General features: G+C 47.9%; 12 protein-coding genes and 1 non-coding gene across 13 annotated transcripts; 8 read left to right on the forward strand and 5 right to left on the reverse strand.

Moving 5' to 3' along the window:
- Positions 1 to 1,155: 1,155 nt before the first annotated feature.
- On the reverse strand, positions 1,156 to 2,580 carry F9C07_6457 (1,3-beta-glucanosyltransferase gel1; the record flags this gene model as incomplete). The annotated part of the gene is made up of 2 exons (XM_041292766.1): positions 1,156 to 1,923; positions 1,984 to 2,580. The coding sequence occupies 2 exons, from the start codon at positions 2,578 to 2,580 to the stop codon at positions 1,156 to 1,158; spliced, it is 1,365 nt and encodes a 454-aa protein (XP_041147461.1).
- A 2,275-nt stretch (positions 2,581 to 4,855) lies between these two features.
- F9C07_t181 lies at positions 4,856 to 4,927 on the forward strand. Its single transcript has one exon. It is a non-coding gene; the product is annotated as a tRNA-Glu (tRNA).
- F9C07_2284671 (putative C-4 methylsterol oxidase) lies at positions 4,871 to 6,346 on the reverse strand. The gene has a single exon (XM_041286313.2). It carries the CDS (start codon positions 6,161 to 6,163, stop codon positions 5,420 to 5,422), a length of 744 nt encoding a protein of 247 aa, XP_041147462.1. The 5' UTR covers positions 6,164 to 6,346; the 3' UTR covers positions 4,871 to 5,419.
- A 600-nt stretch (positions 6,347 to 6,946) lies between these two features.
- On the forward strand, positions 6,947 to 7,900 carry F9C07_2203849 (uncharacterized protein; the record flags this gene model as incomplete). The annotated part of the gene is made up of 4 exons (XM_071509572.1): positions 6,947 to 7,173; positions 7,224 to 7,538; positions 7,591 to 7,729; positions 7,769 to 7,900. 4 exons carry the CDS (start codon positions 6,947 to 6,949, stop codon positions 7,898 to 7,900), a joined length of 813 nt encoding a protein of 270 aa, XP_071364351.1.
- Positions 7,901 to 7,975: 75 nt separating this feature from the next.
- On the reverse strand, positions 7,976 to 8,324 carry F9C07_6454 (uncharacterized protein; the record flags this gene model as incomplete). Its single annotated transcript, XM_071511469.1, has 3 exons — positions 7,976 to 8,001; positions 8,100 to 8,169; positions 8,262 to 8,324. 3 exons carry the CDS (start codon positions 8,322 to 8,324, stop codon positions 7,976 to 7,978), a joined length of 159 nt encoding a protein of 52 aa, XP_071364352.1.
- A 57-nt stretch (positions 8,325 to 8,381) lies between these two features.
- On the forward strand, positions 8,382 to 8,996 carry F9C07_6453 (phosphatidylethanolamine-binding protein; the record flags this gene model as incomplete). Its single annotated transcript, XM_071511468.1, has 1 exon — positions 8,382 to 8,996. One exon carries the CDS (start codon positions 8,382 to 8,384, stop codon positions 8,994 to 8,996), a length of 615 nt encoding a protein of 204 aa, XP_071364353.1.
- Positions 8,997 to 9,640: 644 nt separating this feature from the next.
- F9C07_6452 (uncharacterized protein) lies at positions 9,641 to 9,867 on the forward strand (the record flags this gene model as incomplete). Its single annotated transcript, XM_071511467.1, has 2 exons — positions 9,641 to 9,689; positions 9,755 to 9,867. The coding sequence occupies 2 exons, from the start codon at positions 9,641 to 9,643 to the stop codon at positions 9,865 to 9,867; spliced, it is 162 nt and encodes a 53-aa protein (XP_071364354.1).
- Positions 9,868 to 9,885: 18 nt separating this feature from the next.
- Positions 9,886 to 10,785, forward strand: F9C07_1640367 (uncharacterized protein). Its single transcript, XM_071508276.1, has 2 exons — positions 9,886 to 10,438; positions 10,493 to 10,785. Exons 1-2 carry the CDS (start codon positions 10,218 to 10,220, stop codon positions 10,623 to 10,625), a joined length of 354 nt encoding a protein of 117 aa, XP_071364355.1. The 5' UTR covers positions 9,886 to 10,217; the 3' UTR covers positions 10,626 to 10,785.
- A 2,415-nt stretch (positions 10,786 to 13,200) lies between these two features.
- On the forward strand, positions 13,201 to 14,265 carry F9C07_6450 (putative GPI anchored protein; the record flags this gene model as incomplete). Its single annotated transcript, XM_041286303.1, has 1 exon — positions 13,201 to 14,265. One exon carries the CDS (start codon positions 13,201 to 13,203, stop codon positions 14,263 to 14,265), a length of 1,065 nt encoding a protein of 354 aa, XP_041147464.1.
- Positions 14,266 to 14,268: 3 nt separating this feature from the next.
- On the reverse strand, positions 14,269 to 15,576 carry F9C07_2284675 (putative ubiquitin conjugating enzyme). Its single transcript, XM_041292767.2, has 2 exons — positions 15,224 to 15,576; positions 14,269 to 15,138 (listed from the first exon to the last, which is right to left on the reverse strand). Exons 1-2 carry the CDS (start codon positions 15,378 to 15,380, stop codon positions 14,792 to 14,794), a joined length of 504 nt encoding a protein of 167 aa, XP_041147465.1. The 5' UTR covers positions 15,381 to 15,576; the 3' UTR covers positions 14,269 to 14,791.
- F9C07_2222509 (uncharacterized protein) lies at positions 15,577 to 19,049 on the forward strand (the record flags this gene model as incomplete). Its single annotated transcript, XM_041286306.2, has 2 exons — positions 15,577 to 16,964; positions 17,592 to 19,049. The coding sequence occupies exons 1-2, from the start codon at positions 15,762 to 15,764 to the stop codon at positions 19,047 to 19,049; spliced, it is 2,661 nt and encodes an 886-aa protein (XP_041147467.2). The 5' UTR covers positions 15,577 to 15,761.
- Positions 19,050 to 19,459: 410 nt separating this feature from the next.
- F9C07_1640219 (DNA helicase) lies at positions 19,460 to 22,812 on the forward strand. The gene is made up of 3 exons (XM_041292756.2): positions 19,460 to 21,909; positions 21,961 to 22,021; positions 22,117 to 22,812. The coding sequence occupies exons 1-3, from the start codon at positions 19,869 to 19,871 to the stop codon at positions 22,199 to 22,201; spliced, it is 2,187 nt and encodes a 728-aa protein (XP_041147468.2). The 5' UTR covers positions 19,460 to 19,868; the 3' UTR covers positions 22,202 to 22,812.
- Positions 22,813 to 24,605: 1,793 nt separating this feature from the next.
- On the reverse strand, positions 24,606 to 24,950 carry F9C07_6446 (uncharacterized protein; the record flags this gene model as incomplete). The annotated part of the gene is made up of 1 exon (XM_071511466.1): positions 24,606 to 24,950. The coding sequence occupies one exon, from the start codon at positions 24,948 to 24,950 to the stop codon at positions 24,606 to 24,608; it is 345 nt and encodes a 114-aa protein (XP_071364356.1).
- Between the last annotated feature and the right edge of the window lie 1,389 nt (positions 24,951 to 26,339).

The following is a 26,339-nucleotide window of genomic DNA, read 5'->3' on the forward strand; positions in this document are numbered from 1 at the left end:
CTGGGTTGAGGGCGACTTTGAGAAACCGGGTCCTCACGAGAAAGCCAATCCCAAGCCACTGTTGCGACCAGTAAACCGCATTCCCAATGCAACGAGGAAGTCGCTGGGCTAATGCTTACAAGATGGAGAGATTGCCGCGACAGTTGGTGCGGTAGTGCCTTCGTGCGTGGGGAAGGTTCCGCATATCCGACTCTTATGTCCTGATATTCGGCAAGCTACGAAGGAATATTATCTGCAAAGATATTTCCGCTTATGCATTTAGTAGTTATCAAGAAGAAAATCGTCAATAAATATCCTTTTGTTGTGCCCTCCATGTTCAATGCTCTGAACGACTCCAGAGATTTGGCTTTGCGCCGAATGAAGGCTCCGGAGACACATCGATATATGATTCCATTTTTGCCATCGTACCTGGAGGAAATTAATGATATCTTCGATGGTGACTCATGGCCTTATGGTCTTGAGGCGAATCGGAAGCCTTTGGAAGCTTTAGTAACTTACCTTGAAGATCAAGCTATGATTCCGCTGGAAGAATTATTCGCACCCGTCTATGGAAGAATTTGACGAGGTAACTACTACACAGTATGTTACTGGTTAGTATTTGTTTAACCAGCTATATTCTTTACTGTGCACAGATTGTAACACATTGTAATGCGCCGTTTACATTTTCTCACTCCCTCATCCTGTCAGGTTCTGTGAGGAATGCGCTAAGAACACCGGGAATCCATTACAAGGACATACAGGGCCTTGAACTAGGTTAGCGGATCATCACTTACTTCAATCCATTCTTTGCATCTATCATGGTCACATTGAGTAAGATCATTCCATGTGGTTTGCGATTGGTTCTATAGATCAACCAGTATACTTCTTGTGCATTTTATGTCACGTCATGATAGATCACAATGATTTGAAAGGGATTTGAATCGTTCAATTAATGTTCTATACTGACACATGGAAAACTTGCTAATTGCGTGTCAACAAACTGTACAAAGTCACAAGCCTTCTGCCGGCGTTCCCATTTAGTTAACGCCAAAGACAGTTTTCCTCAATCTGGATATACAATTTAAATAATCCATCTGAATACCGGTAGAAACTAATGATATCGAAGAAATTCATGAAACAACAATGACCCAAGCTCAAAGAACATGAACTCAAGGTTTAAACAAGGATAAGACCAGCACCCACGAAAGTGGACATGACCGTAACCATGCCAACGACGAGAGGAGCCAGGGACATGTTGGGAATGTTCATGACACCAGCAGACGAGGACGAGGAGGAGCTGCCAGAGGAGCTGCCAGCGCTGCCGGTGGCAGAGCCAGAGCCGGGCTCAGCAGTGCCAGTGGAGGTGCTACCACCACCGCTCATGCTACCCTTGCCGGCGAAACCCTCACCCTTTCCAGCACCATCCTTCATGAACTTCTTAGCACCCTCGGGGATAGCAGGCAGAGCATCGCTGTCAACGTCCCAGTTGGGGGAGTCCTTGGCGGGGCAAGGGTTGGCACCACCGGTCTTGTTGTAGCCACCGTCGCCGCTGGGGTTTTTGGTCTTCTCGAAGGCCGACTTCAGAGCATCAAAGTCAGCAAGAGTCTTAACCTTGCCATCGTCAATCTCAACAAGACCATATTTGCTGGGCTCCTGGGAGTACTCGTAGACCAGGCCACCAGAGTAGACGCTGGTCATGTCGGTGCTGTAAAGGGAGCTGACTTCCTGGAACTGACGCTTGTTGGTGTTGCAACCGTACTCAGAAAGGAACAGGGGAAGACCATAGCCAGTGAAGTTCTTCACCTTCTCATCCCAGCCGGACGTCTTGAATGAGGAAGGATCACACCAGGAGTAGTCGTTGAAAGCGAAGAAGTCACTGCGCTCGTCATCAGTACCGCAGTTCATGAACTGGGCCATCTGGAGACGGTTGGTGTCGATATCGGCCTGGTTACATAGTATATCAATATCCGACTTCTCATATTCCTACGAATAGAGTTAACTTACAGCAGAGTATCCAACGGGAATTTCACGGTAGTTGCGGCTGCGAATGTACTGACGAAGGTCACGAGTAACCGCCTTAACGTAAGGGGCGGCCTTGGATGAGGGGCCGTCATTAATGACCTCGTTACCGGAGAAGAAAGCCAGAGTGTTCTTGTAGCCGGCGAAGGCATCGACAGTGGCGAAGATGTACTGAAGATAGTTTTCGTTGTAGGAAATCTTGGGGCTGGCACGGTTGAGAGAGTACTTGGGAGTGTTGACATCGAGCACCAGGTAGATGCCAGCATCCGCCAAGGCGTTCATACACTCGTCATGGTTCTTGGAGTTATCCACGGAGTAGACACGGATGGTGTTCAGACCGAGATCCTTGAATTTCTCGATATCACGCTTGCAGCCTTCGGCATCGGCGATGGGGTCGGCCAGGTTGGAGGAGCCACCGGGCTGGTAGTCGACACCACGCATGTAGAAACGCTCATCACCCTTGAAGAAGGCATTACCCTTCACGGTGACAGCGGTCACATCGTCACGCGCCTTGATGGAAGGAGCGGCGAGGGCAGTGGAAGCACCCAAGGTGAGGGCTGTCGCAATGGCGGAACCCTTCATATTGAAAATGAAACTGATTGATTTATCAAACGACTGGAGTTGATTGCGACGGCTCGAAAAGAATGGCGAGATCCGTCTGAAGTATATTTAATATATGACCGAAAGGAGCCTCTTACGGTCAAACAATTACAGAAAATAAGTATAGAAGATGAAAAAACGAAGTGGACGTGGATGTCTGAACGAATGACTGGGGTGGTTGGGTAGAAGAAGTAAGAAGAAAAGACGAAGGGATGCAGAAGAGAGGCAGGTTAAGGAAGGGGGTTGTGGCACGCCTTAAAGCCAACCAGTGTTGCAGGGTCTGCATCCCTGACTTTCGAGACAGCATTGGGGCAGCTGCTAGCATGGGGTATCACCAATTACCGGTATTTTCGCTGCAGATGAGCTCGCGTGGGACAAGAATAGTAATGGCAACGGTAAGTTACATACAAACCCAAGCTGGATCAACCGCCGCTAACGGCAGAAGCATTCGTCATCCGCCCTGAAACCCTTGAGATTAATGCTCATTGAGGTCTCTCACTGGTCCAAAGAATGGAGGGGATCGGCCCAGGGTCAAAGGGTGTGTGTCGCTGAATTGCCCCAAATTACCCCCCATCGGGGACTCTGAATGGCCATCCCCCTTCCACTCAAGCTGACGGACTTGCCCCGGTTCAATCAATCATTAACGGCGAAGTGGACACCCATCACACAAGCGCAAAAGGGTAGGACCAAAGTGAAGGGAAGTGGAATGAAGATGGCTTGCCGCGGTGGGGAATGTTTGGTTTGGTCGGTGGATCTGGACCCATCGAATCCCTGAGACCCTGACCTCTTGGTTGGCTGATCCCTGCTCCCAACCCTGATCTTAGAGTACACAACAAACTGCTTTTGTGATCTATGATTTGTTTACCACGATACACAAGAAATAGTCGGTACAATTAATTTACTTTTCTCCAAAAAAACTATAAAAAAGTAAATAAATAGGTCGACGAAAGACAAGTGCTACAGGTTTTCTGTCTTCTCCTTCTGACTAAACTCTACCGCACGGGATGAACGAGTCAATTCTCAGGATAAACACTCTCACCTTCCGTCCCAGGTTTATGACCTTGAAGATCCCTTCAATTGGCGCGATGATTGTCACACCATGCTGACATGAACGGGGAAGATAGGGGTTAATCCCCTCTCCTCTTGCCCTTGGACATTACCTTATATCCTATGTTAAATAAACCCATCCGTCATCACATTCCAACCTGCCACTGTCCTCAATGACTGATGATGTATGGCTTTGTCATGGCATATTTTGTGGCGTCAGATTGCAGCACCTGCCCCTCCGACTATTAACAGTCGACAGTACATTGAGTTTTGCATGTGGTCTCATCTGAGACATGCCAGCACACACAGGCAGAAGAATTGTTCTCTAACCAGACGATAAGCTTACCAGTGTGTCCAGATCTCTATCGCTCAGAAACACCTAGGAAATCAAGCATCGCCAGACTTTCTAAACAAGACCAATTTGCTTAATCAAAAGCAATGACCATACTCCGTAATTATAATCAACCACCCACATCATTTATCCAATAGTAGTGTGTTTATCACCTCGCCAAAAATAGGTCCCGCCCATGGTCCATGGCCAGGGGACCGCCCACAGTGGCGAATCCGGTTCCGTCGGTGTTTCTCGAGCCACTTTCCTCAATCATCAAGGCGGAACTTTACCCGACCATGGAAGTCCCCAGGCACACAAAACCGTACCAGAGGTTCTGGAGCATCAGGTATGTTTCACATCACTCAAATTTTTCGATTTCCGTACTCGGTACGGAGTAAGTATGGTTTGATGAAGTAATGAGAACAAACACTACAACTTGGAGAGTACGGGTGCAGAGTACAATGATTCCACACAAAAAAGAAGAAAATAAGCTGTTTCGCCCCCAACCACTATATATAATCTTAGCCCCTATCGATCCACTTAACAATTGCACTGTCAAAACAAGCCTTGACTAGACACACAACAAGATATAAACAAGAAACAAACTTCATCACCTCGATGATTACAATAAATCCACTCTCTGTAGACAAGACTTTTGGAAAGGTTTCATTTCCTGGATTCCTTATAGAAAATAGACCCTGGATCCAGAATCGCGGCTTGGAAATTTGCGCGACCGGGAGCGGAGTTCTAGATCTGTGGCGCAGGTCTGGACTTTTGCTCGGTGTAAATATGCGCTGGGATTTATTAAAGGGATTGTTAGGTATTTTTGTTATGTATTTTGAAATATTAGCATAGAAAAAGAGGACAATACCAACAAAATCCGGTGTAGTGTAACGGCTATCATACCTGTCTTTCACACAGGAGATCGGGGTTCGATTCCCCGCACCGGAATATCTTTTTGATTTTTCTAGTACTTCCTACTTCTTTCCTCTTATAAAATGTTTCCTTCCTCTATCTATAATTTCAGACGCTTAAGTGTGTTTGTAAATTTTAGTTTTTCCGTTTTGTTCTCATTCTCTTTTCTTTTCTATGTTCAATTCCCATCCGTCTTTCTGTCTAAACCCTTCCTCCCGACAGGTTGCGCTCATATAGTTCTCAGCTTCCCAAAGCACGAAGTTATTTACATGTCCAACTTAATCCGTATGGATATACTAGTAAAACATTCACCCATACAGATCCATATTGAATTAATACCCTCATCACTACCTTGATACAACATTTCCCCTACCTCCATACTCCAGAATATGTACCCCCCCTAAACAGTCATACAATGCACTACATATATATACAACACCCAAAATCATACAACCCACCGACCCAATGTACAAAACCATATCTCATCCCAGCTCAATCAACCAATATACCAAAAAATATACCAAGAAATCAATCCCTCCTCTTCTCCAACCGATCAGTCCCATGCACCCAATCCAGCAACCCCAGACTCCCATAATTCAAATTAAACTTCTCATGATGCAAATCATGCATCCTCGCCTTCCCCCCAAAGAAATCAAACCCACTATGCACAGTCGCCGTCACAAACAACTCATACCCCAAAAACGCCCAAAAAGTCAACACATGACTCCCCAGCAACTGCGGCGGCAGGGAGATCGGCAGCGCATTAGCGAAGATCTGTTCGATGGGGTGGGCGAACTGCGCGGCGAGGGCGATGGGGGCCGTGAACTTGTGGTGCTGTTTGTGGATGCGGACGTAGAAGTAGGGACGGTGGAGGAAGCGGTGGGCGTAGTAGAAGAGGGCTTCGCGAGCGAGGAGGCTGAGGAGGAAGTCGCGGGCTAGGATTGGGAGGCTTGGGAAGGTGGGTGTTAGGGTGTAGGAGGAGGTGCCCTTGTTGAGGAGGTTTAGTTGGAGTAGGTGGAGGGTTGTGGTTAGGAGTTGGTTGCGGAGGACGATTTTGAAGCAGTGGTGGATTTCCTTTTTGGTCGGTTGTTTTGGGGCCGGTTGGATTTTGTGGTTGTTTGACCAGGTTGGGAATAGGGTGGGGAGGGTCAGGTAGATTAGGGAGGGGAGCCAGAAGGTGAGGAGTTGGATTAGAAGCGTTCCGGTGAATTCTATTGTTGAGGGACTGTAGCTTGTCACGATCGTCGCCCAGTGGGTTTCTAGTTTTGGCATGGTGGGTTGGGATTCAGGGTGCTTTGGTATAGACTGAATTGGGTGTATAAAGGAGGTTCTTAGTTGATGTATAACATGGTTCTTGGGCTTTATAAAAGTGCCATTGGTGTAGATGTAACGTCGTATGGTAGAGGTGGAGTTGGTATAAGGTACCTCGGCATTAAAATGGTTCGTATAGTATATACTAATGTTCATATGTTCTGTCACCCCGCAAAAGCCAAGCAACTAACGGGCAGTGTCGGGCCATGTTGAACCACTAACTTAATTGGCGTCGCATTGGACTGAACTTTGACTAATGGCTACTAAAGCTGGCCCAAGCGTCTAGTCATACTAATATTATGGCACATAGGAGGCTTGATACCATATAGGTTGGAATTACTGTCCGTTATCAAGCTTATCTGATGGAACGTTTTGTGACTTGCGTACCCCGCATCCGGGACTCTTAAGAGAAAGACAAGTAAAGTGGCGATACAATGTGAGTTGATAGAGCTGGAAGACTGCGAAGTAGATGATTGTTGTGCGCAGTCAAATATCTGATAAACAAAGGAAGTTCTTATCTGACTGTGCGTGAGGTAACTCATCAAATGACTGTCATTAGTTCCTCACGTCCCAAGTTGAGTAGGGTTGACGCAAGTTGTGTTATATCACTTCTACGTAGACTACGCTATGCCCTCCTCACTTCACCTACCGTGCTCACCCTTCTTCCCTCTTTTAAATCATCCAATATTACTTCTCTTCTTCTCTTACTACTAGCAAATCCTATCACCCCGCATACTCAGTAAAATGACTGAGAACACTTTCTTTGACAACTGGGCTGGCAGATCGGTTGACTTTGCTACTGCAGGGACACCTTCAAAATGGATTTTGACTGAACTACTCAGCGAAAAGAATAGTCAGGTTCATGGAGATGACTTCTTCAAGAATGGATGTATCGGCGGTGCATATGGCACATTCTTGTGTCACAACGTGACGGACAGTACCCAGCGTGGTGTGATGAAAGTACTCATGCAGTATGTCCCCCCAGGCCTAAAGAAATTTCAAATAACTTACAGACCTCTAGAGTTCCTTGGGAGGGATCCCAATATGCGCCGGCTGAGCACAGGTCTAGTCAAGCCTCTGCCTCTTATGAGCTGGACTGGAATATGACTAGTCAACTGAACGCGCTGATAACCCTAACAAGCAATAACTGTCTATCCACCCCGTGGATTCTGGATCTGAAATACGGCTGGCAGGAGACAGCAGATCCAGTGCCAGGGGGATATATTATTTTTATTCTTATGAGCTATCTCCCTGGCGTACAGCTGACCAAGGCTTTCTGGGGTCTAGAAGACTCAGTACGTGAGCAGATACGTCAAGCTTTTAAGCTCACCTGGCTGTAAGCTTCCATTTTCTTTTATAGTGATGCATATTCTGACCCTATAATCCAGCGATTGTGTTGGCTCTGGAATTACACCGGCGCACCCAAATATAGAACATGTTTTCTGGGATGCAGCAGCGAACAAGGCGTACGTGGTATTCCCTGTTAACAATGAAAGTGAGGTTTGGGCATGCCTAATGAGGAATGCTGTCTAATTTATTTATAGTTATATTATTAGCTTCAGAGAGAGTGAGCCCGCAAAACGAGAAGATGTGTGGCAAGATGTTAATTGGAGTCTCTGGGGCATGGCAAAGCCTCAGGAATCTTATAATTCTCAACCGGATGAAAGCAAGTGGATGGATTCTTTGACCCTGCGGTAGAAGCCCGTCTTTGATTTTACTTCTCGATAAATTTCGGTGATTCGTTAGTGTTGGTATTGGACGAGAATCCTTCAACTAGTCCTGGTACAATTCCACATTTTCTGGAAGATTAGAGTTTCGAAAGATGACTTTTGATAATGAAAGGCTGAGTGGCATTTCTTGTGAACTGATCATGATACTAGTATATCATACTACTTACCTGCGTTGTAGCTATAGCAATGCAGAATAGGAAGCTGCGTCCTCAACCCCGAGACTCGCAGTGGAAATGGCTATGACAAGTTAGCACCTTCCTTATTGACTCTTGCTGCAAGTTATTTTCCTCGACTGTATTCAAACGCGGAACCTCTCACAAAACTCTCACAGCATCATCAAACTCTCCCAGACCATCACCGAACTTCAGATCAAGTAGCACCATACTCTGCATCCGTTAAGGTAAGCCAGACAATTTACATGGCAAGTTCACAAGACTCTGACTTATTAGATGCATTACATCCAATACGGTATCGGCTGTCTTCTTTCCCTGCTCCTGACAGGAGCCAAAGGGCACGAAGACAAACTCTTCACAAGAGGCCCCGCATTCTCCGCTTATCCCTACCCTACATTCTTCATCGAATGCCCGGAGATCGGTGCTTCAGGCTCACGCATGGATATCGCACATGTATACGACGGCAGCGGGTATTTCCCAGAGCTGCGATGGCCCATCACCACGCCAGACACCCAGGAATATGTTCTGGTTTGCGAAGACCCTGACGAACCTCTGGCCGCTCCAGTTATCCACGGACTCTATTATAGAATCCCACCGGTGTTCATCAGTCTGCACCGTTCCGACTTCATTGAAGTGGACTCCAGGAACGATCCTTATCGTCTCCGCGGTGGGTTCAAGTATGGGGCAAATAGTGGAGGAGGGGTCTATCTGGCGCCACAACCAGCTCGGGGTCAAGGCCCTCACCGATATTTCTTTGAGCTCATCGCGCTTAACCACACTATTGATCAAAGTAAACTCAGCCCTATGGCGACTTTTGACGAGATTGCGCGACAGATCGAGGGCAAGATAATCGGATGGGGTGAGTGGTTTGGAGTTGTCGAGAGAATTTGACAGGGAACGTCTGAACAGTAGATGATGGCGTTAAGCTTTAAGTTTGCCTGTGCAATATGCACTATCCATTGGGAAGTTAATGTATTTATTAAGTAGCGCCGATTAGCGTTCCATCTGACTATCTTGAGACCATTGCGAGGCCATCAGGTTAAACGGACTTGTATGTACGTAGGTAAATTTGTACAAGGAGTGTATACTTAGTTTGACAGCTGCCGTCACGTATCACGCACGCAGTCTTCTCCCGAAATTAAGATTCTAATAGATCAAGAGGAAGACTCTTTGTGTTGATAATGTATCGCAGCAGTAGAAGCTATCTCAGACGTGCCATTCAACCCACGAATAACATTCAGCCCCCGTTACAACTGGCGCATAGCAGGAATTTGGTATGACCATAGACTCGAGGTGAGATTCCATGACCGAGTCAACGGGTGGTTCTTCGATTCCAGCTATCTGGACCTGGACCAGTGTTTCGGTGTAAACAACTCCACGAAAGAGCTGATTCCACAGGAAAAGTATGTAGCGTCGTCTTGCTCAAGCGAAACCTGTTATACTGATATATTTGGATGTGCAATGGAAAAGCCGTGAGCAAGTGCAAGGAAGAGGGGCGGCCGTGCACGCTACACGAACTCAAAAAGACGTACACTATGGAGCTGGTCTGTGATTGTGAATCGCTTAAAGGCAGAATTAACCTAGGTGAGTATAGCTGTGCTGCGTTTTCTTATGAAGTGTGGGCACTCATCATTGATAATCTTGCGTAGATGATACTATCGGCCCCGAATTTGACCGTGTTAATGCCGTGGCCGAGTGCTTCGGGCATAAGAGGGAGAAATCTAGGGATATGATGAAATCTGAGTCTGAGTCCGGCCACTAGTTTATTCTGGATGAGAGGTGCGCTGGTGGCTTGGTTTTGTATCAGGACTACACAGTCAAATGCCAATTCTAATGAATCGATTCGAGGCTTATCGCGGAGTAAAAACAAATATGGGACCGTGGAACATATGGCTTTTTCTAAGTGTTGAAATTCCTTGGAATGACCCATAGCAAACTTTGTTTCGCCCCAATGTCCTCCTGTTAACGTCTATTGTGTTATATCAGTTCTACACACTACCCCTCCCTCCTCCACCTCACCTCCTCTCATCAACCTTTCACGGCACTAGACCAGGATAACTCTTCCTCATTACTTCGTACTATCATATCATCTATCTCCTCATAGTCGGCGAAATGACTGACAATACCTTTTTTGAAAATTGGGAAGGTCGACAGGTTCACTTTCCTTGGGACGGGCCTTCAACATGGACCTTGACCAGACTGATCAGCGAGAAGAATAGCCAGGTTCATGCAAGGGACTACTACAATGGAACTATCGGCGGTGCGTATGCTACTTTCCTGTGTCACAACTTTGTAGACAGTACTCAGCGCGGCGTGATGAAAATATTCAAGCAGTATGTTCTACTACCCAGACCCTAAGAGATATCAAATAGCTGACAGATTCCTAGAGTCCCCTTTGAGGGATCTGAGAACGCGACCATTCAACAACGGGGCGCTCAAGCCTCCCAGGAGCTTGATTACTTTATCACTAGTCAACTACGGGCACTGAACACCCTAACACAAATATCCCCCACTCGATAGAAATTCGATTCGCGCAGCCAGGTGTGGGGAAATGGAAAGGTGTTGCAAAGGTCATAATAGCGAGGATACTAATATTACAGCCCTGAAGTGCGTTGCTAGGAAACGATAGTTGGAGTCTTTCATGGCCGTCACCAGCTGGTTTCTGACCGTCTTGCTAAGAAATTTAGTAATAAGTAAGCACTTACAAGTGAAGCACTAAGACCGAAATAGAAGATGCTTCTTCCTAAATCGCCAGGTTTCCTAAGCTTGAAATGGTCCTTGGAAGCAGATTTCTCCACTGCAACTGCTGGTAGATCTCGCCATCAGATAACATCAAGAGAATGACCGAAATAACAAGTTATCCTTGCGAAATACACTGTAGTGTATACTGTGCCCTTACCCAGCTGGTGCCTCCCACGCTGACGATTCAGCCTTGTCTTCGCTCACGTGTGTCTAAGAGCGGCATCCAGATGATGATCCATGCCTTTTATGAGGAGGCTGAGCTGCTATGCCGATTCCTCCCGCTGGGCAAACGTATCGACCGTCGTTAACAAGCGATTGTGATAGGGTAGGTCGAGATCGATATGAATAGAGTTTTGTAAAGCTCGTATAAGCTCAACCAGCCCAACGATGGAAAACTATTCAACGAGCCTTCGTGAGAGTTTGATTGGTTCTACTCTCTTTGTTTGAACCTTGTAAGCGATCACGCAAGGAACTCATGAAAACGTCCGATTATGACTAACTTGAAGATATCATGTTTGTAACTAAGTGAGATTGCTTTATATTCGTCGCCAAATTCTATTTAGATCCTAACCCCCTTTTCAAGCTATTTGATCATTTGTTTTGGTTAGATCTAAGTGTAAGCACCCTAAATAGTAAATACTGTAGATCGCAATGAGCCATACCCAAATGAGTCAGCCACTGCTCTCCAGGTAACCACAACACGTGACTTTGAGGATTGGCAACTAAACCACGCCTAAGGCAACAGGTCTCGGGAGTGGCAGAGGCAACCAATGGGACGGGCAGCACAGCCACAGGCTAGTTCCGGATGAGCACTTGGCAGATCCGGCAGCCGGGTCGGTCGGAGCTAAATTCAGAACGGCTCTTTTCCGAATGCGGAGAGTTTAACCTGCGAATCTTTCTTGATTCAGTGCCTAATTGAGACTCGGTTCCGGTGGTTGTGTCTCCATTGTACCTGTTGAGGACCCAATTGACAATGAAAGGATGTAACCCTCACTGAGTTTTCCTCAACCGAGGTCGTCACTAGGAACCAGGGGGGTTGTTGTCCAGGTGGAAGAAGGAACCGGTGTTCATGACGATCAAATGGTGTCGTCAATAGTGGCCTGCGCGATGGGGGGTTTTCGAAGATCGACACGTTCCCCTTTCTCAAAGATGGTACTTACTCCTACAGAATACGAGAAGATCACGGATGTTGTCGAGGGGCTATCATACACTAATGAGGACTCTCGTCGTGAAGAGTTTTGGTAGCGATGGAAGTCTCGTCCAGGACCGGTCAACATGAACCTAAGTGGGGACATTTCTCGTCTTCTGATCTCACCGTGGTGTCATCATCCTACGCATTAGTTTTTTTTTTCCCCTCTCGTATCAGTGTTCGGTAGGATCTCGGCCTTATTTCTCCCTCAGTACCGTATTATTTTTTACTTTTTCCAGGTGGCCTTGAACTCTGAGACATGCAAGGACGAATGATGATGGACTTTGACCTCGCATATGGTAGCTATTTTTATAGACCTGCACAGCGTTGCCTTACCGCACCACCTATCGCTTTTTCTCAACATCACCTGTATGCGTCTCCATGCATACACTGGGTTTAGTGCTGACGTCGCCCACTGGAGGAGACAGATTTATCTGCCCGTTTCAGAGTACATACATTACATACATACATACAGACAGACGAAACAACACTTAAGAGAAGCCAAGTCGCACGGGTGCATTGCCACTTGCTGCTGAATTTAGTGCGCCCACACCATGGTTACCACTTTAACGATTTAACTATACTATACTAGTCTTGAGTAGTATCCTTCTAGTCGGCAATGGACTGCTATTTCCAGTGTATGGATGCTTCCAAGGTCTAATCTGAGTGGTTTTCCACGAGGAAGATCCACTGTTCCTGTCAATGTGATTCGTTACATTACCTGTTCCTCGATTTGAAAAAAAAATTTTTTTTTTCTTGTCATTCTTTTTTTACTTTCCAGGTTTCTGGCGGATCCGAAGCCGACGAACTAACGATCAGACTAAGGCTGAATGAGGTGCCATTATCAGGCCTGAAACCTGAAAAACAACAAAAAGGCCTTGTTCGCTGTTAAGTCCAGTCCTTTCCTCTTTTTCCTCTTTCCCTCCACATCCTTTCTCTCTCCCTCCATTGTTCTTAATTCACCTCTTTGGTCATATTTGCTTCTTTTTGTGGTTCCAACCGACTCGACAGGGGGTTCCCGCCAGTTTTCCAATTGATAAGAATTGCATTCCAAACTTGTCGCCTTTACTGCCAATCAATCCACCCGCCAAGTCTACCAATCAGCTTCTCCAATCAACCACCCGACTCATCTGTATACTCCTCCATCCGACAGCAACAGTCACCATGAATCGTCTTCTGAAGCTTGCCTTCTTGTCTTTGGTCGCATCCTCTGCGATTGCGACCACCGCCCCTGAGCAGGTCGAGTCCGAGACCAACACGGTGGCCGACCAGTCCGATTCCCTCCACAAGGCTCTTCACTTGTTCGAGAAGTTCAGCCATGGTGTCTTCCGCTCCGACGAAGATGCTGCGGACGCTCTCACTGCCGAGGATAGAGAGCTGGCCGCCCATCTGAACCTCAAGAGGGACAACAGCTCTTCCGCTGTAGAGCCCTCAGCCACTGCTGTAGTACCATCCTCTCCTACTCAAGCTTCCTCTCCTTCCTCCAACACTGAAGCTCCCTCTTCCACCACGGAAGCTCCCTCCTCCCACACCACTGAAGCTCCCTCTACTTCCTCTCCTTCCACTACAGAGGCTTCTTCTGCTTCCTCGTCTGACTCGTCGACTTCTCAGGCGGAACCAACCACCTCAGCCCAACCCACCACGGCCACGCCTACTCAAAAGACCACCGTCGAACCGACTACCAGTGAGCAGCCCACAACCACCGAGAAGCCAACAACCTCGGAGAAAACCACCGAAAAGCCCACCACCAGTGAGCAGCCTACCACCACCGATAAGCCAACCACCTCCGACAAGACCACTTCTGAGAAGACCACCGAGAAGCCCACCACCACCGACCAACCCACGCCCACTACCACCGACAAGCCAACCACCTCCGAAAAGACCACCTCGGACAAGACCACCGAGAAGCCCAACACCAGCGCAGATTCCACCAAGGGCCCAACCACCATGCAAACCACCACCACCGCCCCAGAGCCCACAACCACCGAACAAACAACCAAGCACACAACCCCCTACACCTCCACCTACAAGAGCACCACCACTCTCCCCAACGGCGAGCAAAGCACCATCACCTCCATCACCGTCGTGCACCCCACCGAAACCGACGTCGCCACGCCCACCAGCGCCGCCCCGGGCCTGCAAACTGATAACGCGGCCCCGACTACCGGTCTTACCCGTGAGCTCTTCGTCATGGTCGGTGGTGCTGCCGTCGTGGCCATGGCGCTGTAATCGGGACATTATGTTCTTGAAAATTTGACCTTGTTTCACTTCTGCATAAAATGGCGTTTTGCTTTTTTTTTTTTTTTTTACTCTCTTCTGAAAATAGTCTACTGTTATGTTGGTATTTTATTTACCCTTTCTAACGCCGGCTTACGATCCTTGCATACTTGGCGTCTTCTTCCGACATGTGTCTCTCCTTTGAAGTTCGGGGTCTAGGGTTTGGTGTTACGAGCGTGGACATGTCTCTCCTTACATCTGGTTCTGTCGAGCGTGTGCATAATTAGATCTCTGTTCTGTATTGCAGATATTGAGCAATCGAGGTATTGGTAGATATGCTGGATTTGTGTTTCTTGACGACTTGTAAATGAAATGGTTCTTCTGGTACGTAGTATATATATATATATATATGCTTGGTCATGATATCGACATAACTAAACGGAGAGAGACAAATAAAGTAATCTGAAATTAATCGGTGCCACCCATCTTTCACCAACATTTCCCCGGTTTCACTTCAAACCACTAACATGCAAGAAATCTAAGCCCGCGAAAAAGAAGCGGACTCGGGACCCTGCCACCTCTCCTCTTCCGTCCAATACCGCACGATACTCTCCCAAGCCGGGATATCCCCGTCTCTCAACAAGACCGCCACATCCACATTCAACGGACTATCGGGTTCTGGGTTCGTCAGGAGCTGGTGAATCTCCGTCAGGGTTTGCGAGAGCGTATACGCGGGAGTCCAGTGCTCCGTTGTGAGAAGGGTGAGGCAGATTTCGCCGGTGGTGAAGGAGATGTTGGGGTGGGAGATTCGGGTGTTGAAGCGGATTGTGGGCGGTGCGTTGGGGTAATTTGGGGGGATTGTTATTGAGAGGGACCACAGGCCACCTGGATTTTGTATCTCATTAGTCGAGGTTCTTTGAACGGGTGGTGAAGCGGGGAGGGCCGGCTGAGGTGGGTTGGAAAGTGGTACCTTCGTATGGAGTTCCCTTTACACCCTTGAGTACTGCCTCCCACTGGAAGAGGTCATCGTTGTCGACGAGTCCGAGGTGGAGGAGGTGCTCATTCGGGTTGTTTGTGTAGTTTTTCAGTTCGCTGAGGAGGCGTTTGACGGTGGAGGATGACGCCATGAGGGGTGTTATCTGGAATGTGGATCGCGAACTTGGCGCGCTGAGATGCTTGTTTATTATCGGAGAAATCGGAATGTGAGATTTAATTCAAATAGGTGGGCGTTGCTGTTGTCGGCAGGGACTAAGAGGATTAAAAGCAAGGGGAAGTAAATCGCACGGCAAACTTAGTGGTTACTCACACCGCGACATGAGTTGCGCCGAGGCTTAACAGCCGACCCGTGGGTCTTTCTTCCCCATGCGGTTCTGCGATCGTCCGCTCCGCGTGGAATGCGCTTGGCGACCCAGCCTATCCAACCCCTAAAAATTCCGTCGATCCTTGATTCATGTGAAGGTCACAACATATATTAGCTACATATACATAAGAGCCCTGTTTATTACACCATGCGAACGTCTCGAGCATCGAAGCAAACTGAAAAAGTTTTGCAGGCGCTTTCACCTCCTGCGCGCCGGCAAACGCGCAGTTCTTCCAATCTAAATGCGCTGCGGAGCTTTGCTTATAATGGAAGCTCTAATGGTCATGTTGAACCGAAGTTACCTGCGAGTGATGACGATGAAACATCATCTCTCTCGTCTCTCAACACGGTGGATATTGAAGATATAATGGAGCCCCCGGCGAAACGGCGGAAAAGTAAGGTGGACACTGCGCCACCGCGGAAAATCAACTCTAGAGCTTCAACAAGGGTTCCGGAGAAGACGATTGAAAAAGCCGTCAAGACTGAGCCTGTAGCACAGAAAACACGCCGCGCTCCTGCGCGAAAAATTAAAGATGAGGATGGTTCATTCAAAGTAGAACCACCCTCCAATTGGGATACGATATACGCCACTGTCAAAAAGATGCGCGAGGCTAACCCGACGGCTCCGGTTGATACCATGGGGTGTGCCGAATTGTATTGGCGAGCATCATCTCCGCGAGACCGACGATTTCAGACTCTTGTTGCGCTGATGCTGTCTTCTCAAACGAAGGACACCGTCACGGCCGTGGCGATGCAGCGATTGCACACTGAACTTGGGGATGGCGAAGCTCCTCTGATAGAGACTAGTATGATCAAGGAAGAGCCAGACGAAGATACTTTTAAGTTAGAAAAGCCTCTCAGAGACAGTACTTTGAATCTCGAGAATATTCTGGCTGTTTCCCCCGAGCGCCTGAACGAATTGATCGGTAAGGTGGGCTTCCACAACAACAAGACCAAGTATATCAAGGCCGCGGCTATCATTCTTCGTGATCAGTACCAGAGTGACATTCCATCCACTGCCGAGGAGTTAATGAAGCTCCCCGGAGTAGGTCCGAAGATGGCATATCTCTGTATGAGCGCCGCTTGGGGAAAGCATGAAGGTATTGGAGTTGATGTCCACGTTCATCGCATAACGAACCTCTGGGGCTGGAATAAGACGAAAACACCGGAGGACACTCGCAAGGCACTGGAATCATGGTTGCCAAAGGATAAATGGCACGAGATCAACAAGCTTCTTGTTGGGCTGGGACAGACGGTCTGCTTACCAGTAGGTAGGAAATGCGGGGATTGTGACCTCGCGGGGACGAAACTATGCAAAAGCGAGATCAGAGGCCTTGTATCTAGCAAGAAGGTTGATGCTAAGGAGGAGAGTGTTGAAGGCGGAGTGGAAGTAAAAATCGAGGGGGAGTGACTGGAGTGCCCCAGGCACGAGCTTCTGGCTCCAACTTGATTTCCCCGTTGGGAACTACGGACCTCCAATTGACTTTCGTTCCATGGACAAATATTTCTCGTCTAATATCTTCCTCTACTCTTCCTCCTCCCGTGTAGTCAACGTCGCTGCAATTCCTACTTTCTCTTCCTTTGTGATGCTCCAGCCAACTTGCCTGCCCATCTATTGAATATCTGATCGCAATTCATAATCAAACTTCATGAACCATTGAGCACTCCTTACGACGCGACCCTCTACCTACATTCTGATTCACTACGTGTAAGACCCCGCCATCCCTATTCACTATCAAATGCTCGTCCTCATGACTCCCTGGCAACCTGCTGACTGTTGTGCTGTCACAACAATCACAACAGGCCCGAAATGGATACCTTGGATCCCGATGAGCAGGCCTTTTGGCAATTGTACAATGAATTAAACCCTCCAAATTCTTCTATGGAAAACCTCAGCAGGGAGGAATCCCCGTCAACCGATGCATGTTCTTTGTGTGGCCCTTCTACTATGGAGGTCGACATGGGCCCCTCATTCCAGCAGGGTATATCGTTTCTTAGTCTGCCAGAAATTGCCAAGATCAAAATCCTGGAATACGCTGGACTGCTACGCCCTTGTCTGATAGATATCTCTAGCGAGTGTGTCCGAAGGAACCCCAATATTCAACCGTTGTGTAATCGCAGCTCCATGCGTGAGACTAAGGGGTCATGGACTGCATTTGTTGACAGGGGCTGTACTCACCCTAGGCTGCCCACTGCATTGTTCCAGACCTCTCGTGCCGTCCGTGATGAAATTGGATCTATGTTTTTTGGCCTCAACAGATTCAGCGCTATGCTCTACAGAAAGGCAGACTTTTGCCAGTTCCGTGACGCGACACTTTGGGGTATGGAGCACTTGAAATATCTTCACATTGACCTGGGTCCTTGTGACAGACGCTTTCTCAAGCTATATGGGGGTGTCCATCGCACAATCATGAAGATTTGGGTCGCTTTCTGTGATTTGGCTGCCGTAAGGATGCCCTCTCTCACGTACTTCAGCCTGAAGTGCAGGGTTAAGGATCTGGAGGTTGCACACAAGTTGATGTGCGCAATGGATCATTTCCCTTCTTTGGCCCAGTGTGCAATTCATCTCAATCAGTACCAGGAGAATGACATTCGAGCTGTGGTCAAGCGATCCTGCTGGAGGCTAACCAACAACCTTGGAGATAGACCTCCGTTTGGATTCCTTCGCCTCCCAAAAGAGGTCCAACTTCTTATACTCGAGCAACTTCTGATCAACCGCCCTGATCCTTATATCATGGCTTCAGAGTGTCCAAAGGGCCTAGTAACTTTGCAAGACCGCAGACGTCAACGACCGACCATTTATCCCCTCACTTGTTGCGGTACTTGTTCACCTCTGCGAGCCATGTGCTTCTGCTACGCTCGCCAAACAGCGTTCTCCACCACCTGTTCTTGCTTTACTTCACCCACGCCCTATTTTCTAGTCAGTCGAGGATTCTATGAGGATGCGCGTCGGGTCTTTTTCTCGAAGAACAACTTTGCATTCACGGATGAAGATCCTGAGCTCATCATGAGACTCCTGCATTATATCCCTACGTCGTCCTTCATGCAGATCAGACACCTGACGTTCAAGTTTCCATTGACCTTTCGAAGCCCTGCCAGAACTGCCCACAGAGTGGAGGATGCAGCATTGCTGTCTTGGTCAGTGTTGCGCCGCTTTATCCGTGAACATTTTGATATTCCTCGTCTATCCCTCACAATCATCGACCTTGGCACGAAGAACTATGGCAATGGAGCAACTCAGAGTAGGAACAAATACCTGCGCAAGCTTCTTAAGGCATTTGCAGACCTACGCGGTCTCCGGGACTTTCGTGTATATTTGGCGGATGAGCGTTCATATGAAAGGGACGCGGAACGGGCTGTACTGGGGTTTGCATGCCATGGAAGATCCAAACCCAGCCACATGCCGTTTATTGGCCAAAAACATCTGAACACATAAAACTCCAGCTTGGGGCAAAACGAACTCGGGATGATATTATTTACCACCGGATTATCCCATATCTTTCACCTATTCTTTGGTCTTCGTCTTCCAATGCTTGATCATGAGATCAACAAAACCTTACATAATATTCCTCTTGCGCGCTCCACCCTGAGACGCAGAGTTTCTTGCACAGGTCACACAGGTTTGGACAGGTCTTCTAATCTTAGAAATTTGCTGATGCACATTTATTCACTAACAAAACGCCCCGAGAAAATTCAATGACTTACTCCAATCACCGGGATGCAGCTGTCTACCCCAAGAAAGTATGGAGGATGTGCTTGTGAATATCTCGTTTCTTCTCTTACGCTCTGTCTACTTGTTATTTTCTTTTCATTGACAATTGTATCTCTCAAGCTTAGCTAATGAGTTGTGATTTCGTTCCACATTGGTATACGTCCTTCCTATAGAGGCCGTTAGACCCAGTATTATCGTGGGGCGTTATGGATAGAAGTACTGGGCCCATGTATATCGCCAAGTCCATTTTGACCTGCCAATCGTACAGAAGAGATTTAATATCCTCAAATACCTATCCCCAGTGTAATCCAATCGAAAGACTTTGATCAACCAACTTTACCTCCAACGTTGTAAACACATGACTAAGCAGACCGAGTTATGAAATCATCCCCGCGGACATAAAACCCCACTCTTAATTCCGAACATAACAAACCAACCTCAAAAAGCTCTATACAACTTTATACAGCACCCCATACAGCCAACCAAGCTTGAGGCCAGAATAGGAACACACATGAATCTCATTGACACGAAACTAATGCTTATATGAATACCAAGGAAACCTACCTCATGGCACCAACACCAATCCCCATACCCCTCTTCGCCCAAACCCAACAACAGCTCCTCCTCCAAGAACACGAAGCCGAAGTCTCCTCCTCCACGCTCGCGAGTACCGCCGCATCCGTCTCACCCTCTACTAGACGAACCCTCCAAGCAACAGGCTATGCGCTAACGGGGATCGTCCTCTCGCAATGCCGGACCGGTCTTGGCGGCCGTGTCGTGGGCGAATTCGGCGCCGATGCAGCTGTTTCTACGAAGAACACAGATGGCCATGGGAAGGATGGAGAGCCACAGTTAGGTGCACATGGAATTCGCGTGGGTGACGTGGTTCGGGTGAATGAGATCGGGAGCTCTACGAAGAAAATGGGCAAGGACAAAGCGAGCAAAGATGGGAAGCCAGCTGGTACAGGACCGCCCAAGGGCCCGGAAGGTGTTGTTACTCGGGTTGGGGAGCGGAGCGTTTGGGTTGCGTTTGGTCAACAGGGCGGCGGAGGACGGTCCAAGGAAGACGATGAGGCGATCGAGGAGCTATGGGGGAAGAAACTCTGGTTGATAAAGCTTGCGAATGATGTGACGTATCGACGGATGAGGCAGACGATGGAGAAGATGGGGAAAATCATCGAGTCCGATTATACACATTTCATGCGGGTTGCGTTTGGACATACGACGCCGCTGCCACCTGATTATGGGGCAGTGGGCGATGTTGAATTTAACGATCCGAGTTTGAATGACTCGCAGAAGGAGGCTATTCGGTTTGCTTTAGCTTCGCGGGATATTGCGCTTATTCATGGTCCGCCGGGGACTGGAAAAACACATACCTTGATTGAGCTTATCTTGCAGATGGTGCAGCGGAAATTACGGGTGCTTGTTTGCGGGCCGTCGAATATCTCCGTGGATAATATTGTCGAGAGACTTGCTCCGAAGAAAGTGCCCGTTGTGCGTATTGGTCATCCGGCGCGTTTGTTGCCGTCTGTTCTTGAGCATTCGTTGGAAGTCCTCACCCATACGTCGGATGCTGCTTCTATTGTGAGGGATGTTCGGAAGGAGATCGATCAGAAGGTAGCTAGCATTCGGAAGACTAGGTTTGGAAGAGAGAAGCGGGCGATTTACCAGGATTTGAAAGAGTTACGTCGAGAATTCAGGGAGCGGGAGTCCAAATGCGTGGATAATCTGGTTAGAGAGAGCAGTGTGGTTCTTGCAACTCTACATGGGGCAGGTGGCCATCAATTGAAGAACCAGAAGTTCGATGTTGTGATTATCGACGAGGCTAGTCAAGCTTTGGAGGCGCAATGCTGGATTTCGCTGCTTTCTGCATCGAAGGTGGTTCTTGCTGGTGATCATTTACAGTTGCCTCCAACTGTTAAGTCCACTGATCAGAAGTCTAAAGATGTAAAGGCAGGGAAGGTGGACACTGTCAACGATGGTGACAACGGAGTTCTTGGGAAAATGTCTCTCGAAACGACTATGTTCGATCGACTACTTTCGCTCCATGGCGAGAGCATCAAAAGAATGCTAACTACACAATACCGAATGCACGAAACAATCATGCGGTTTCCGTCAGACGAGCTGTACGAGTCTAAACTGATGGCGGGCGATGCGGTAAAAGCACGTCTTCTGAAGGACCTACCATACGATGTAGAGGAGACCGACGATACAAAAGAACCGCTGGTGTTCTGGGACACACAAGGAGGCGATTTCCCCGAGAAGACTGAAGACAAAGAGGTAGGGCAAAAAGAGGCCCTACTTGGTGAGAGCAAAAGCAATGAAATGGAGGCAATGGTTGTTGCGAAGCACGTAGACAACCTGGTGCAGTCGGGATTGAAACCCGAGGATATCGCCGTCATCACCCCTTATAACGGCCAGCTAGCTATCCTGTCGCAGATGTTGCGGGAGAAGTATCCGGGTATCGAGCTGGGCAGTGTGGATGGATTCCAGGGTCGCGAGAAAGAGGCTGTTGTCGTCAGCCTGGTGCGAAGTAACAGTGAGAACGAAGTCGGTTTCTTGGGAGAGAAGCGGCGATTGAACGGTACGTATGCCTCCATTGTTGCTGCGTACATATGCTGATTTTATCTACTAGTTGCTATGACGCGCCCCAAACGGCATCTTTGCGTCTGTGGTGATTCGGAGACCATCAGCAAGTGAGTCCCTTGCCTTAACTAGGACAACCCCTCAGTCCTACGAGTTCACTTAGTGTTTTTGGATTGAATCTTGCTAACAAAGCCTTCTGTAATAGAGGAAGCGGGTTCCTCAAGCGGTGGATGGCATTCTTGGAAGAGAACGCCGACTTGCGCTACCCAGATGCTGGGGGGTTGCTCTGAAAGAACAATCTGCTCCGTACCTCAGTCTCATCTCTACCCCAGGCAACACACAATACCCCTTAACGGCGGAAGGAAGGTGCTGGTAGAGACTGCCAACATAGTCCGACACGATCGATACAAGCCCCTTGAAGTTGTTCACACCCAATCGGGAATACGCCACAACCTTGAAGATGCGGAAATTGCGAGCAGCATCGCTGCTACTATGGCGCCCCCCACCCTACGTTACATCAACCCCTTTGTCGATGACAATAGGAAAGTAACCCCGCAGGTCGCGCCTGGGTGAGTTTCTGCAGCAATTCATGAAAAGAACCCGGCCTACTAGACTCTCCTGTATCTGGTTACATCAAAAGGGAAGGCTTCGGATTCGCTAGCATCCTCTAGATGCTCTCGTTCTGTAGGAATGCGTTGGAAGCATTCCTACATATATATTTGTCTAGTCAATGCAGAACTAGGACCAAATCATGGACATATCAAAGAGCCTCACACGTCAATACCATTTCCGAGAAATGCTCTTATCAATGCGATCAGAGAAGGTCACTATACATGACGATAACGCCGGTAGAACCGTAGAAACTCAAGACAATATATAGATTTCCAATGAGACCATGGAATCTTATATATAATCGAAGTTCGAATTACCATTCGAGGACAGTCAGCAACCTCTCAATAACACAAACCCAGCGAAAAAAACACACACCAACACACCACCAAAAGCCCCCGCGTCCCAAAGCCAACGTACCAATCGTGAGGGGAACGCATCTAGACCTGCCACGTCAACGCTGACTGCGATCTTGCATGGAGCCTAAATCGCTAGTCGTCTTGGCTTAACCTCTTCTAGCACGAGGGCCCCCAAATCCTTTATGCACGTTTGAATACACCTGGAAGCCGTCAGCGCAACACTACAAGATACAATATCACAAGTATATCATCTCTCTTTCTGACTACATATTACTCTCTTGACTAACCGAGCATGCTGAAAAGATAATCAGGGGTAAGAAAAAAAGCAAATGTCCCAATTCCAAATACCGTGCAAATGCGTCCCGCCGCCCCTCTTAGTTTTTCAACGGAGACGTCGCTCACTACTGAACTAGTCTAGGGCCCGTTCGCGATCAGCGCTGACATTTGCCGCTAAGCGTCGGGATTCTGATACAGTCCGTCTCCTCGATTATCTTCGTGGGCACAGGCGTTATCGCTTCGGGGGGTTTTGATTTGTTAGTTGGGAGTGGTTATCGCGCCGCTAAACGTGGTGCTACTTTTGGTTTATGGTTATTGCCGAGATGGGTGTTTATATATTGTTTTTGTGGGGTTGTCGGGTTTTATGGTGTGATTTTGAGGTGTTTTTTGAGTTATAGTGCATTCTTGGACGTGTGAAGAGAGCGGATTGGGGAGGGATGGACGTAGCTGAAGAACATATAAATAGTAGAAAGGCTGGTGGGTGTTTCATGTGGGTTACTGGTGGTGTCTGGGGTTGTTCGGGTTCGGGGATGTAGCTTGTTTGGGGTATGATCATTCTTTCTGAGCTGTTGTCGCTGGGGGTATGGAGTATGGGGTGTGGGTGTGGTGGATGTTGGATTGAGGTCGAGGTTCGGAGTTGTGTTGTACATGGTATATATTCCGCAAGTGTCAACGTAAGTGTCGGCGGAGTATATATGCGTCCTGTATCCTGTACAACGGCAGGGTAATACGACATTCTCCAAATTCTCAGATCGGACAAGGCGTCCAATGAGATCGCATCGATTTTCCCAGGATTATGCAGGTCTACCCGATCACATTCTCGAAGAGCGAACGAGACGAGCGACGTTCCGGACGAGTCCTCAGGAATTGTGTCCTGGATGGACTGTGGAGACAACCTGTAAGGGGAGCCACTTGGTGCGTCTCAGCTTTTGGTGGGCTCCACTCTTACCATGCATGTCCAGCGCATCGTTGCATAAGACTATCACTGCAAGGCCGGTTTAGTGTGTTCTGACGTCTGCGACGTATTTTCTTATTTCTTTATTTTTGTTCCGGTGTTTCTGTTGTCGGATGCTGGTGTCTGGTGAAACGCTAATGTTTGGGAATGTTGGACAGAAATAAGTAAACATGAGAGATGAAGCAAGGTGGCACAAGGCGCCGATTCTTGATCTCTGGGTGCGGTGCGCTATTTCAAAAACGAAGTGATCTGTAATGTTGATGACTTACTTTTTTCGGGGGAATGTGAGTAGTATCATTGAGAACAGAACCGTACAATTGACATCATATGCAGGCTGAACTCGGTCCTCTCTCCACCCGGTTCACCGGTCTGGATGGCATGACCGTGATCCCTCTCCAATTGGTCCGTGTCGCGTTTCAGACTCACCATGAGGGGAAAGAGCCTGTTTTAGGCCTCCCGCTTTCCAACCGTAAATAGTGGAGGACATTGAGCACATTATCCCCTCTTTATGTCGGACAAGGTCGATATGAGATCGTTAGTGGGGAGTGATCGGATGCCCTGGCCGAGAAGCGATACCCGTTGTTGCGTATAGATTAAACCGGAGCAGATAGATTGCAGACCCAGAGGTTCGTCACGCATATCGTTCCTTGGATGAGTTTCGACCATGCTTCGGGGAGTATGCGCCGTGTCCGTTTGGCAACATCTCGGGGAGAAAAACTCGAAAACAAGTTGGACTAGCGGTGAAGCAATTCTTCTCATCTCCCCAAATTTCGGGCATCTTCTCACGGTGAAATCGTTTGATATCGTGCTGGGGTCTTTCCGAGAGAGGAACCGACGCATTGACCGTATATAGCTAGACTAACCGAACTATTTGCTGGTGTCCCGTGGAATCGTGTCCGTGCTGGGAGGCTTTGAAAGGGTGGAGACGATAGCAAAAGTTGGTTGATTTGCTTGTCGCTCGATGGCGAATGACGTGCACTGGAGGAGAGATCCTGACAAGCGTTCCATGGTCGAGGGTCGGCAACCGCACCTAAGTTTAGGACTGCGAGGTGTTGGAATGGGGCCAAAACTGTATTCGAGGATCCTTCGTTTGGAAGAGGATTCAAGTGGGAGAATGAATGGACTGTCGTTTGGAGAATAGAAAATCCAAAATGGCACAAGAGGTTAGCCGTGTATTCCGGATAGAGAAAATAATATGATGAGTATTCTTGATGGTCTGCACATGACCCCATGCCTCAGGCTCGTGTTTTTGCCCATGTGGAGCCATGTGGAATGTTTACTTTTATGTATGCCATCAATAAGTTTTGAATAGCGCATGATCAACGCGGAAGAAAGAAAGTCAATTGAACGCGAAGAATGAATGGATTTAATTTATGGAAGTTTCGATGCAGCAGGGCAGCAGGTGGAAAAAATGATCTGTCGCGCCCGGAGAAGCCGATCCATGGGTATCGCGAGATCAATCAAGAATGCATGGGAACCGTGGGACATCGGATCAACCATCCTTACATACTATCAAAACTATAAATATCAATTGATAATATGGTTCCCAGATTGACTCGAGGGACAAGAAGATTGCATAACACACATACGGACATCCGGTAGACATTTACTCCGTGTGAATAAGTAATTTGAAATTCTGTGCAAAATTAATTTATTTTTATTTTTATTTTTATCAATTTTTAATCTAAATTTTTACCCCTGAAAATTCTGGAACTCCTGAAACAAGAGCGAGTCCGTGCACGGGCTCTTTTAGTCGAAGGCACGCCAAGTGGACACTCCACTGCAATGCCGTCCGTCTCGGAGCAATTGGGATCAATGCTCTTTCTTTCTTTCTTTCTTTCTTCCTTTTCTTCTTCCTGGTCAATCGTTTCCTCTGCGTTTGAAGTCTTCTAAACCTAATCCGGTCATTTGTCTTTTTTTCTTTTGATTATCATTCCCACTATTTTCCCCTCTCCTTCATTCCCGTCCGTTCCTTCTTCGAGTCTGCAGGAATCCATTAGTCTGCGTTCTAGCCGGACCGTGTTGAACCTCTTGTTAAGGCAACTATACAACTCCCCTCATACTATTATTATTTTTTATTAATTATTATTCCTTTACTTTAATTTTTCCTTTTCTTCTCCTTCCTCTCTTTCTCTCTTTCCCACTGCTTCTCCTTCCCACAACCCCCTTCCTCCCTTCTCTTGGCCAAACGCAATGCATCAGAGCCCACTATCATTCCCCCCATGCCGT

The sequence above is a fragment of the Aspergillus flavus genome, chromosome 5 (assembly GCF_009017415.1).
Source record: "Aspergillus flavus chromosome 5, complete sequence".
In the NCBI taxonomy this organism is placed as follows: Eukaryota; Fungi; Ascomycota; class Eurotiomycetes; order Eurotiales; family Aspergillaceae; genus Aspergillus; species Aspergillus flavus.